Source organism: Odontesthes bonariensis, chromosome 7, assembly GCF_027942865.1.
Source record: "Odontesthes bonariensis isolate fOdoBon6 chromosome 7, fOdoBon6.hap1, whole genome shotgun sequence".
In the NCBI taxonomy this organism is placed as follows: Eukaryota; Metazoa; Chordata; class Actinopteri; order Atheriniformes; family Atherinopsidae; genus Odontesthes; species Odontesthes bonariensis.
Window position 1 is genome coordinate 8,975,721 of NC_134512.1, and position 13,704 is coordinate 8,989,424.

Consider the following 13,704-nt stretch of genomic DNA (forward strand, 5'->3'; position numbering starts at 1 on the left):
CTTTATTGCTATCTTTACTTCGGGTTGACTTCAACTAATTCAGATGATTAAGAAATAATTTAGACACTACTCATAGTGTCTTTCTATTTTCTGTCCTGCTTGATGGGTTTAAAACAGGTTTTTTGATTACACTTGAAATCAGTGTCAAACATTGGGCTATCAACACCCATGTTGAGGAATAGGTTGAGGAATTTTTCAAAGCCATACTGCTGACATTTATACTGATCAGTCATAACATGCATCTAAATCCCCCTATTGCCATCAAAACAACCCTGACCCATCATGGAATTGTACTCCATTAGAACTCAAAGGTACGTAGTGGCATCAGGCACCAAAGCATCAGTAGCAAATCCTTTAGATCCTCTAAGTTCTTTAAGCCGTGAGGTTTTGAGATGGGACCTTCATGAAAGGGTCTAGTTCGTCTGCATCAGTGTTTAGGTGACATCTGTCAAAGTGAAATCCACAGGAATGCCAGAATTCAAGCTTTTCCAATAGAACATTGCCTAAAGCATCACACTGCCCATGCAGAGTTGCCCTCTTCCCTTAATACATCCTGGTCTAATTTCTTCCCCTGGTAGGTGATGCTCATACAACAATTCTGAATGCACTTTGAGTTCTGAACCAGGAACTGTTGTTGAACTTTTTCAACAGTTTGTTTACTGTTCGGTCTACTATTGGATCCAACCGCTCATGGTGTTCTTTGATCCCCTCATGCATTAATAAGCCATGACCAGGCATGATTCTTTCGCTTGTATTCAGTTTCCTTCATTGGACCACTTTTGGTCAGTCCTCACCAAATCTACAGATCCCTGATGTCACACAGGATCCGAAGTTTTGAAGATTCTATGATGCAGTCATCTGGCGAGCACAATTTGGCCCCTCTTCAAAGTTGCTCAAATCCTTGTTCATGCCTTATTATTATTTTTTAAATTTTTTTATGTTCTTTTCTTTTCTGCTTCCAACACGTCAGCTTCAGGAACAAAATGTTCTCTTGTGTCCTAATGTATCCCACCTACTGCCAGGTACTATTGTAACTAGATAATGATTTTCATTTTATCTGTCTGTGATCACAATGTTATAGCTGATGGGTGTACACATATGCAGGTGTTCTCAGTTGCACATCAGGAGAACTGACTGATTCTCTTACCTGGCTGCATATGCATCAGCGTATTATTGTTTGAATAGCTGTTCACTCATATCACCATCGGGCAGCACTGGCCTTGATATCGTCCATTTCTCACCGGGTCTCCAGCACATTGTCAGAAATGAGTAATGGCACTTCTCAATATAGCGTTAAGGGTGAAAATGGCAGAATGGACAAGGACATGACTTTGCTGCCACAGGAACTCTGTGCTCAGATGACAATGACAAACCTTCTGTCTTTTCTCCCTCAATCACATAAGCACACACAGAACTCACAGAACAGTATACATGCGTGTTAACAGTTTCAGTTTCAGTTCATACACAGTACTTATTCCCCTTACTTGCTGTTGATCAAGTACATTCAGATTTTTTTTTTAACAATGCTTGCTTGTCACTTTCAAATCAGCACAGTAAAATTTTGTCTTGATCATCTAGGAGACGAAGATAAAGAGAGAAGGAAATGTTTTAAGGTTGGATCGGGGTTGATGGTGCAGCTGTAATTTATGAACAGTACACATAAAAGATTCATGTATCCTTTCACAGTGCCAAACTGTAAGAATGCTATTCATCACATATGCAGAGTGCAAAGAGAGAAGAGAACTTATTGTTATGGGAGAGAAAATAATGAATTTGAGCTGCAAAGTGGCAAGTATAAAGGTAAGAGGGAAGGACATAGGGCAGCAAGTCATCTTTTGCGCAATACCATGTGGTGAGCTGTCCTCATCGAGCACAACAGGCGCCTTTCTCCAACTGAATGCGCTTGTCGGTGCATTTCCCCATACTGGCCCTCCTGAAAACATTGATAGGTTTCAAACCACCATCATTCCCTCTGCATATCCACTGTAGTTTAGCTCAGCACAGACATAGATTTGACAGCACGATTTATTTAACCCCATCTCCTCTCACCATCCAATAAATATACCACGTGGTGTCTGTGTGCCTTTCAGCTCTTCTTACTTTCCTTTCACACAGCTGAGACTTGTGCATTATGGGATTGATGCACTCATCCCTGGGTTTCATACCTTTTTACAGGCAGCGCTTAAAAGTCCATAAACTTGCTTGTGAACTGTTCACGTAAATTTACACACACATCTGGGCATGCTCTTTGGACACAAAATCAGTCGTATGATCTCCCATAGTTTTTACAGTGTTGGGGTTAACAGCTTCAGGTTCGTCTTTAGATTTCTGCTTTTGGCATTTCAAAGGTCATCCCAGAGTGGATTTGATAAAAAAAATGACTATTTCCAGATACCGCTTGGTTCGTCTTCGCTTTGTTCTGCTTGAGTTGTGTTTGGGATTACTGTTTCATTGTGTTTTATTTTCTGAAATTTCTACCTGGAAGTGGTGGTGGTGTGGAGCAGTCAGGTGTGAATATCTTTCATCAAAATGCTTAGTATTTCCCTTTTACCGTTTTATCTTTCTACCTTCATGATATGGGTGAGAGTGATGTCAAAGTCACTGTCAGCCAAGGACAGCAGTGTGAACAGTAAACATGCAAACAGCCAATACACAACTGCATCACTGTACACTGTGCACATACACACACTCAGTGCTTCACTGAAGGCTCAAAAATTTAGGGAAAAAAGTGAATATTTGCTTTGCAAATGAAAAGACAACAAAAAATGTCAAAATTCTCCCTGTTATGTTGAATATGTTGTCATTTTAAACTAGGACTTTTTGTCATTGTTCTTCCATGTTACTCAACATTATGCTCAGTTCTGTCAGAACCACTCTCGTCAAAACGAGACGAGAAACAGATATAAATTTCAGAAGCTTATTCTGAATGCATACAATTTGTGTTTAGCGGTATGGCTCTGTTCGGAGGAAGTTCCCGACTTTTCCATGAGCTCCATGGAAGCCAGACAGGGAACAGCAGCATCCTCAGGTGGAGTGCCTTCCATTTGCTGTAAAGGCAACAAACCCCCTAGAACAGAGCAAGCAACAATGACAACAGTATGACATTGTTGGCAATGAAAAATCGGTGGAGCAGGGGAGGTGGTGGGTGCAAGCAGAAAGAAAAAAAAAAAGCAGTGACAGCAAACCAAGTTTAAATGAAGTACCCCAAATGCCAGCATCCAATTGCGAGCAGGAGCTGATTACCCATTGAGCGCAGCTGGTTGTGGAGCCATAGGGGTTGGGTCGGCGTCAGCCAATAGGCAAGGGCACGTTGACTACGTGGTCTGCCAGAACTACCGCGATGCTCCATTTATTGTTGTTTTTTTAATGATAAGCAACCATTCTTGTTCAGACAAAAAAATATTTGAAAAGGAAAACATATAAATAATCTTTTCAGGAAGTCCTTTGGTTTATTAATAGCCTGATTAATACCCAACTGTAACCTTTATTTAGGGGCTGGAATACTGAAGTTTTTGGCTTGCAACTTCAGGCTGTGCTGCTATCTCCTTGGCTTAACGTTGCAAAATGTGTCCATAACCCCTTTGTTTACATGGACCAAGCAAAGATGGCATTAGTGCTAAATATGGTAACAGTACTTTTTACTTGTTTGACTTAGAAGTACAATTATCCTCTGACGATATTGAGGAACAGCTGCGTCAGAATCCATTAGGGAGTACACTGCTATGTAAAACACTCCTAAAACAGAGCCTGGTGCCAGCATAATTGATTGTAGACCAGACAACTTTGACAATGAAGTAGTTTTTACAGAACAATGGTAAGAAATATTTTGCATATCCAGGACATCGCTGTTGCCTTTGACCGAGCTGCTTCGCCCATACATTCAAGCGCAGGAAGCTAGTTTGAGATCACTGGTCAAAAAAGCTGCATGACTTTTAAGCTGATTAGAAATAGAATAGAATGGAAAAATACTTTATTCATCCCCCAGAGGGGGAAAATTCAAAATTAGTCAAGTAGCTCAAATGTTTTTCTTTTTTTCAAAAAATATTGACAATAATTGTATATTCGAACAATAATACTTCAAAATTTAAGATATAAAGTCACTTTACTTCGGTGGATATTAGTCTGATTGTTGGATTAAAAAATTTAAAACAGCAAGATGAGTGTTCATACTAGACTTTGTACTAGAGAAATTATGGAAAAGGGGAAAAAAATGCTCTAAAGTGATTTAACTGGCTTTATGAAGACAGAGAAAATACCAGCCACAACCTTAAAACCACAGACAGCTGAAGCGAATAACATCGTTTGACATGTACCACCAACATAAACAATGGCTCACAACAGCCTTCGGTGGCAGCTTATCAGGAATGGCATGAACAACATGCCAATTGGCTGAAAGAGGTCACCAAGCTCTAAATAAGGATGCTCTTGAATACCTTGATACTTGGAAGCCACTCTCTGCCGCGGTGTCAAACCGCACATGACACTTCCATAAGTACGATGTCCATACCCCAATGAGTCAAAGCTGTTTTGGTTCCTCAAGGCATTCTTCTGAAATAGGCTGGTAACAAAAACATATGATTATTGCACGGTTCTTGGTTTATAATCTGTCAGATAAGTTTAAAATGTGCGCTTGTGGGAATCTCCTTCTGTTTGGGTATGGTCCTTCGGTTTCCAGGAAGCAGATGGCGGATAAGCTCTAAGCTTTTAGAGACATAGCTTTTCTTTTGTCGTGACTTCTGATTATTTGGTGGGATCAGGAGGTAATATTGAACAGTGCCGTACTATGTACGAAAGCTTTCATTGTATGATCAGATTTTAGTTCTTCAGTGACATAAGACAAACTGAGAAAAAAGAAAACACAATCGAAGGATTTCATCTACAAACTGAGATAAATGTTAGCAGACATTTTAAATTAAATATTATATACAGCCTTTAAGGATGTATAATGCATAATTATGTGTCTATTGTAATAAAGTTAATTTAATTTGTGTTAAAGGCTTGGTTTGGTTATTGCAGAGCATTATAGAGTGTGTTATTTGCTCCTCGGCTCGCCTCCTGGTGTGCAGACAGTCAACAGACTGTCCTCCCCTGTAGGTCATCACCTCCATGTTAGCAGCCAGGATTCCACCCCCTCTTCATTGTGTCAGTGACAGGCATTATTTTCGTCAACATCCAAGCAGAAAGGTTCTAACTGTATCAGTGACTTCAAAGGGTGGAGGAGAAGGCAACATTTTTCAACATATTAAACAGTAAAAAAGCAGGTCTTTGTTTACAACAGCAGGAGAGTGGAAATGAAATGAGATTATGCTATTGTGTTTTCCAGGAGCAAAACAACATTTCAGGCTGGCTTCATCTGTTTGAACACTGCAATTGTTTCTCTAAAACCTTGTCATCTATCATGTCTGCCCTCTCTATTCATCTTTGTTTTTTTAATCTTTCTCCACTTTTATCCCTTGTCCTTATTTAACATACCGGCTGAACACAGTACAGATTTGATTTCACTGACGGCTGCAGAGAGACTTTATCCATGCCTGGGGAGTATTCTCCTAGTTCATCTTCTCTCCAAATCTGTAAGATGCGTATCGTGCTGCAAGCCAGATGCAGGTGTTCATTCACTTTGCTTTATAAAGTATATATTAGTCTCCATCAATGGGGAACCATTCCAGGAGTGGCCTCTGCCAACGTTTTTCTCAGTATTCCAGCATTGGCCGCTCGCTATATGTGCTTGTGTTGTCATTTTGTTTTTGTTTAAACATGGCAACAAATCATTTTGGAAGAATTGTAATCCTTGTCATCTCTAAGTGCAACACTACATATTTGGGCTGGACATCAAATCCAAGGGTTGTTTTTTTTCAAAATGAACTAAATGGCTTCTCTATGCTTTGCTCTAGGATATCCTGGGTCCTGGCCAGATACTGCCATACAGATCTAAGAGATCCCTGCTCGTTCCTCCTATGATTATAACTGAGAACCAGAGAGCTCCTTTTCCCAGAACCATTGGCAAGGTAAGAAATGCATGGTTCTATCATACAATTTTGATTTCCCAACTGCATCCATGTCTTTACTTGATATTGGGCTGTACTTCATAACATGGAAATAAAACCAAGTTGGATGCTTTGCACACAAAAATCCTTCTTTTAACATACTCTCACAGGACCATACTTTCCCCCCCCCCCCCGTCTCATTTTATACATCAAAGAGCAATCATTATTAAGAAATTAGATCTAATTAAAAACAATAAGTAAGAACTTATGCTTTGAATATCACTATGAAAGTGGATTCAATATCTTATTTTCAGCTTGAGCATCCAAGTACAACTTCAAAAAGGGCTTTGCAAAAGGCTAAAAGCAAAAGCTGAGGCACTGCATAAAGTAAATGGCTTTTATGAAGTCAGGTGCAGTGGAGTAAGTTTACTATATTTTGAGATTGTAGAATTTCTCTGTTTCAGCTATTATTAATTGTGTGTGTATTTGTTTGATGTTGAGTAGATGGATGGTCAGCAGCCATCACCTAAACTTATTTTATGCTATTTTATAGATATGGTTGTTGTTGTTGTTCTTCTTCTTCTTTTCCATTTCTTTTTTGCTTGGACACTTATCATAATTTAATCTGTAAAATGAATATTGAAATCGGGGTAGACAACATAAATTTGCTTCTCTCTGCCCCCTTTCATTCAGCATTTGCATTATTGTTTCTTTTTTGTTTGTTTTGTTTTAACTTTTGATGTATGAAATAAATAAATAAACTAAACTAAACTAAACTAATTAAACAGAGATGAAAACATTATTTACTCATACTGTAGATAAGGTTCATGTTTTGTTGGAATTTACATTTCCAGCTTCATGGTTAATTTTTATTTCAAATTCTTGTTTTATTGTTTTAGATGGATTCATGTCAAGGAGGTTATTTATGTTTTATGTATTGTAGGTTAGTTGTATTAAATCTTTTTTTTGCTGAAGGCAAACCAATGGAAGAAACAACTATTTTTGGCTCTTGATAGCCCTTATATCATGTGTTGTAATTGGTATTACTTGCCAGTATCTGCTTTATTTGAAAACGAAAAAACAAAGAGATGCTGACAGATAGGTGAGAATGAATGGAATGCCAACTTCCAAGTTGGTGAAACAGGTGATTTTTAAAAAAACAAAAGAATAAAATCAATGTGTCAAACTTTCCACAAACTGAACGCCACTGAGAAGAGATGCGTATTTGGTAGCATGTTGAAAATTCTTCTGTGAATAGGTACGTTGTTCCATAGATTAGAAACAGTCACTGCAAATGTTACATTGCATCTAAAATCATGAGTTTGGTTGACTTTGACATCCTTGCTGGAGAATAATGATGTAAAAGTACATCTAGGTGGGTTAAAGCCAGACCATTCAGAGGATTCCTTTCAAACCAGCTATGAAATCTTAATGATGAACAAAAAGCAAATGAAGTGAGGCTAACACTGGTGTTATATGATAAAAGGAAGATTAAATATGTATATGATAAAACGTGAGCCGAATGAATAATTTTGTACCAGCTGCATAATATGAAGACATGACTGATCTTTACCCACATATAAGGGATTACAGTAAACTAGCTGAGCTGAAATAAATGAATAAATTTAAAGTGTCCAAGAGAGAAACAGACATTTACCTTTATTATCAAAAATCACATAGTTTTTTTTTGTTTTTTTCATGAGTGAAAATGTGATGTGAGGCCAAAGGCTAAAGACAAGTCAGAGACATCTACCAGATCCCACTGTTCACTAAAATGATTTCCATTGTGTTGAATGACGTGTAGATCTGTTTTATACCAAATAAACTGTGTGGAAAGTAATGCTGGAAATGTAGAAAGACCAAACAAAAAATTATGTTTTATAAGGGGAGAAATAAGAAAAGGTTGTTTTAAACTATAGTGTGTCGCAAAGTCTGAAAATGTTGTCAACTGTGATTGAGAATTGTTCAAAGGAGAGTGAAAGAAATGTGAGGTTATGAGCTTTATGTTAGGGATTGTTGCATACTACCTGTTAAAAAATACATTTTCTGCCATCACTGTTAAGGGTTTTTATTTTATTGCTTGACCTCAGTTGAAAAGATCAAATGGTGCGATTGTGTGTCATTATTACTTATCATTTTATATTAAATTTGGGCTGCAGGAAAATCCCTTTCACTCAGTCATCTAAGAACAAATAGCCAGCCAAAAAGCCATACATTTTGGAGCCACATGTGAGGTTCAGCACTTATCTTCCCCCGTGTACACAAGAATCGATGTATCTCTGCATGTCAGTCAGCTTTGTTCTAGATAAGGCTGGGCACTGAGAGATCATCCACATCTCTCAATGCCCACAGAGACGAGCGTGAAAAATATATGCCACACTGAGCCCTGCTTGTAATAGATAATTGTACCCTGGAGAGCATGACCACAGCACAGAACCGGGGTCTCATTCTACTGAACTCAGTAGGGTCAGTGTAAAACAACTCAAGTGCCTTGAGATACTATGTAATTCAGTACAGTGAACTTAGAACCTTTATGTGTGCATATGATGAAGCCTTTAAGTAATTTTTTTGGCAGTTAATGCAAAATGTTTACCTGGTGGACTAGAAGATGATATAGAGGGATGGAGATCAGTAGATGAGTTTGGACCATATGGAATGCAAATAGTTTTTGCCTGTCTTTTGGGTCAGCTGTGGTGTGAGTGACAGCTACAATTACAGCTAAAGCCCCAGGGTACTTTTACATGTTTCTGTGTAGTAGCGGAAGTATAGTGCTACGTGATCATCCTCATTTCTCCCCCGATTCTTCTTCCTCACAAATTATCATCTTCAAATTCCAACCAATCTGTCCAAGTTTCCCCCAATCCCTTTTCTCTACCTCCACACTCAGCTTTGCATGAGAAGACAGGCTAATGTTGGCTATTTTACCCAATAGAAGCTATTTGTTTGTGACTTGGCAAAATTGATTTTCCACACCAGTAGTTTTCCCTCTTCTCATTGAACGTATCACTTCCATATGGCAGCTATTCATTTTTCATACCTCCTTCCTCTCTGGAAGATAAGCAGTTGGAAGTGAGGGAGAGCTGAGATTGCGAGGGCTATGGTTTGAGATTTAAAAGCGTGTGCATATGAGCACGCATGCAGAGTTCGTGCGCGTGTGTACGTGCTAGTGGAACGGAGGCGGGTCGGGTGTCAGCGGCACTCACGGGGAAAGGGTAAGAACCTTGTTGTTTATGTCACACCTCCTGCTAGCTGTGGAATTGTTTAGATACAGAGGTCTCTCCCATGCCCTCCCGTGGGGCCAATAAACAGCTCAAAACAACTCAGGCAGCAGCTGGAGCATGCAATGAAACTGATATGCTTATGTGTTTCTCTTAGTGCATGTTACTTCAGTCACTGCTGATTGGAGAAATAGAAATAGTATCATTCAAAGCTCAAGTAACATTTTTGCTTTGATCTTGGATAAATATGAGTCATATTTCTTACGAGGGGAAATAGGAAGCTGAGTAAACCTCCTCCTTAATATTTCGCATGACAGTGAAATTAACCATCACATTCTTGATGCATTCTCTGCCAGTCTGTTTTTAACCATTAATTTATTAAGGCTTGTGTCCACATATGTGCCTTTTTTCAAGTGTTCCTGATGATAAAAGAGCATATGAGGCAGTCTTTCACTATTTTTCTGTGGCCACTCCAAGCACTTCTTGTTGAGAATCTCTGAACTTTTCAGAGAGGAGCTACTGTTGTCACTTTCAGTTCTTTTCTGGTAACTAATGACACAGGCAGCAATTGCCGCCCTGGTAAATAAGAAATGGCAGAGGAGCTTATCTCCACAAGTCTATCCTAAGTTGAACTGAGACAGAAATCAAGACAGAGAGAGCGGGGCCAGATTGTCCAGACACCGAATGTTGCTGGCAAGTGTTGCACTTTTATCACTGTACAAGTGGGAAGATTGTTATGAGCTATGTTATCAGCACTGATATCAGTGGGAGAACGTTTTTGAAGAGGTGCTGTGATGAAGCACACCCCAGTGCTCTGGAAGCGCTGTCTCCTCAAGGAGAAAGTAAATGCTGTATGCCCTACGGATAGTTGCAGGGTGGATACGATGTTCCAAGACGGGCCCCTGTTCACTTCAATGAACAATGTTTTAAATTAAAAATGAGTTACTTAGCATTATAGGCCTTTATTAATACACTTCTCATTTACTTCAATTTAAATCAACTTTGTGCTTCTTCATTTTTGATTTCTTATGTAATTATTTTCAATTGCGACTACAGTGACACTTTTGATTCATACTCAGAAAATGTAAATGAAAATCTAAAAAAATAAATAGAATTGTTGGGAAAAAAATAAATAAACTCCACGAGTGCAAGTTTTTACTCATGCAAATGGAGGTTTTTACCAATTTTGAGGAAGACTTGATGTGCATGAGGTGGCATGGAAACACTTTTTGGACCTGGTAGCTCTTAAAATGACATGACATGATGAAAATCCAGCTTTTTCTGCAGGTTGTTGAGCTCTTTTCCTTTGAAACACCCAACGGGTAATCCACTGGATTGAAAAAAATTAGGCAACGTGCTAAAATAATATGTGGTTTTTGATATAATTCTTCTTCAGAAACGCATGTGTGATTGAGGTCTGCAAGCCTATGATAATTGCAAGTTGACTTATCAGAGTATTTTTATATATTCAGAGACACTGCTCGTTCTATAAATGTCACCCCATGTCCTTTTCCAGTCCTCCAAAAGTCAGGTGATGAACAGGATTATAAAGGGAAAAAAAGATGAGTGTGTTTGATCAAGAGCAAAAGCCAATTTCTTTCATTTTGACATTATTACCAACCTGAAACTGTTTCACTTGAACTGACCTCTTTGCACAACCTATCAATAAATTAGCTGCTGAGCAGGGACAGTTGAGTGTAGGTAAATGCAAGAGATATGATAATCCGATTGTACAAAGTTAGAATTAAAAAAAAAAACAGATAAATAAAACAGTGCAATCAGAGGTATCTGGTGGTATGAACACTATGATGTCATTATTTTGTTTTGTTCCATAGTGACTGGGACAAAGATGGGCGTAGTTATTTAACCTTTGCAGGTCGAATGTCCCTCTAAAATGATTAGACAGGGTAATATATTAAGAGGAGTGTATGGAAAATAAATCTGTTTTAAATGTACTCTCTACGTTTAATCATACCTGAGGATTCAGCTACTTTAAAGGAAAAAAAAATAATTTGTAGCCAAACCTGCTGTTTCCTTGTGGTGAGAAATGTGAGAAATGTCTGTGCACATTAACAGATTATGGGGCTCAGACATGTTACGCCTGCAGGGGCAATCTGTCCTCACACCTGCATACATTAGATAGAAAATTTGGGTTTTTTAAGTTGCTCATCACTGATTATTTCTCTGTTATTGATCTCCTCATTGACTAATATGTGCTTGAAGAAGCTTTAATCCTCTGCATTTTCTATTAGAAAAATAGGCTATAGGAGAGAATTTGTTTTAAATTAGATTAAATTGAAAAATGCCCAACTAATTCAATGTCCTAATTGATGTTTACTATTTCCAAAAAGCCATCAAGTGAGACCCACTGATTCACATAAGAAATTGTTGGTCTAAGAACCTGTGGGAGAGTCATGAGCAAACAAAAATCACAACTGAGTCGACATGAAGTCTCAAACAGTTGAATCACTGATGCCATTTTAAGTTTCTGAGCTGTGCTGGAGTTGTCAGTCATTCAGCTTGTGTTTGTCCTCCCCTACCTCAGCGTCCAGCTAAATCAACACAATGTGTTTGACTTAACATGACAGTTCCAATAACATACTGTTGGTGAGAGGAATGAGGACCTAGTTTGGTCTTATCTCTGGCTAATATAGTAAAAAGATAAAAAATCTGGCACTTTAGTTCAATTGTTTCAGTGCCAAATGAGTCCAGATTTGCGTTGCCTCAGTCTGTATGCTCCCACTACCTTGTCATCGGTAAGGTGTGTGTAAACCTTTGTACTAATATAGCTCTCTAAGTTAGTTTTTGTGTGTGTAAACTATAATCATTCCGCTGGTGCCAAAAAGGAAAAGATGATTTGATAAGGCTTACATGAACAAGTGACAGTGTTTGAATTGAAATTCACTTTAAAGAGCAAAATTTCTCATAACGAGAATCCTATTGGATAAAACGGTCCTCCTCCCAAAATAGACCCCATAGGTCATTTGTTCAAATGGCAACAAAAGTCTAGAATGACATTTGCTTCAATGTAGATACGTTCATATTACTTTTATTTCTTTCATGTAGCCTGTAGGGTCGATGGATAAGATGAATCTCATTAAACGATATTAACAAACAGTCTGTATGGTTGTTTTGATTGGAGGACCCTCTTATTGTAGTTATAACACCCTTGTCCTGCTGTTTCTTATTTTTTTCCCCTCAACTAATGGCGCGTTTCCACCAGCTCGCTTCGGCTCGTCTCGGCGCGCTATTGCTTTTTGATTGTTGCCCCGCTCAGGGTAGTTGTGGTTGGTTAAGCATACAGTAGCTGATAGATGGTGATTATCAGAGGTCTGTTTAACCAATCAAAGCCAGTTAATTAGCGCCATTGTTTTCTCATTGTCCTGTGTTGAGGACTTTTCTGTCTCTACCCTGCTGTGTCTTCAATGGCCCTCTCCACCCTGCCCTGTCCCTCTCATTAGCAGGGTGGAGTGGCAGGGCAATCAAGGAAAGCACTGGTCCAAGCCTTCCATCCTTCTCATGTGACACACACATGTGTAGACACACATGACCAAACACACACACACACACACACACACACACACACACACACACGCACACACACACACACACACACGCACACACACACACGCACACACACACACGCACACACACACACACTCTGGTTTGGTCCCAGGAGTCTTTTTGCAGCCAGTGATTGTCATTCACAGCTGGCTGTATGACCTTGATGGGGATAAGAGAGGCACCACTGAGAGATGCTACTGCATACTGTTGTGCACACACACTAGAGTTGAAATTGTCTCTCAATTCCCCTCAAATAGCTCAAGGTATCTGTGTACAGAATTTGCATGGCAATGATTCAGTGAGGAAATCCTTTCTTTGGATTCCAAACTTTCTGCAACAGTTTTCTGTTTGATGTAAAAATGTCTGTCCTAAATATATATCGTCCGTAAAAGGATGTTAGTGTAGATGTTGTAGATCTGATATGATTTTCTTCAGGATTTTATTTAGTAACATCACTTACAACACTTAAGAACAACAAGTGCTTTCAAGGATTTTAAATACACAAACTAGGACACATCAGAATGCTTCTGCTCATCCATTTTTCATTATTTAATGCTCCTTCTCTGTGTGCTCTGAGGTGTTTGGTGTAGTACAGCACCGCCACACCTTCTGTCTTCTTCCTGCAATATTGTGAGCCCCACAGTCTTTCATGTCTGCTTGGCTGGTAATAAGAGCTGATGGAAAGAGGTGAGACTCTCACATCAGTCCTCCCACACACACAGGGGGAGCCGGACTCGGCGGAGACGGAGCCACCGGGTGCACATTTCTTCACCAGCATGCACGCACATCAGAGTGGGAATGTGTGTGTATGTGCACTGCAGTTTATCACACTTCTATCCCACAGAGATGTCTCAGAATCATTCGAAACTTCTCCTGACACTTCAGTTACTCCTCAGCTGAAGTTACTGTCTCATCATCAGTAATCTCTCACACTCCCC

The 13,704-nt window shown here is 39.1% G+C and overlaps 1 protein-coding gene across 1 annotated transcript in view; it reads left to right on the forward strand.

Annotated features, from left to right (window-relative positions):
- cdh13 (cadherin 13, H-cadherin (heart)) overlaps positions 1 to 13,704 on the forward strand; it is a 394,183-nt gene that overhangs the window by 152,660 nt on the left and 227,819 nt on the right. Inside the window, exon 4 of the mRNA XM_075469363.1 lies at positions 5,892 to 6,005. Within this exon, the coding sequence (XP_075325478.1) occupies positions 5,892 to 6,005 (114 nt within the window). The remainder of the gene's footprint in view (positions 1 to 5,891; positions 6,006 to 13,704) is intronic.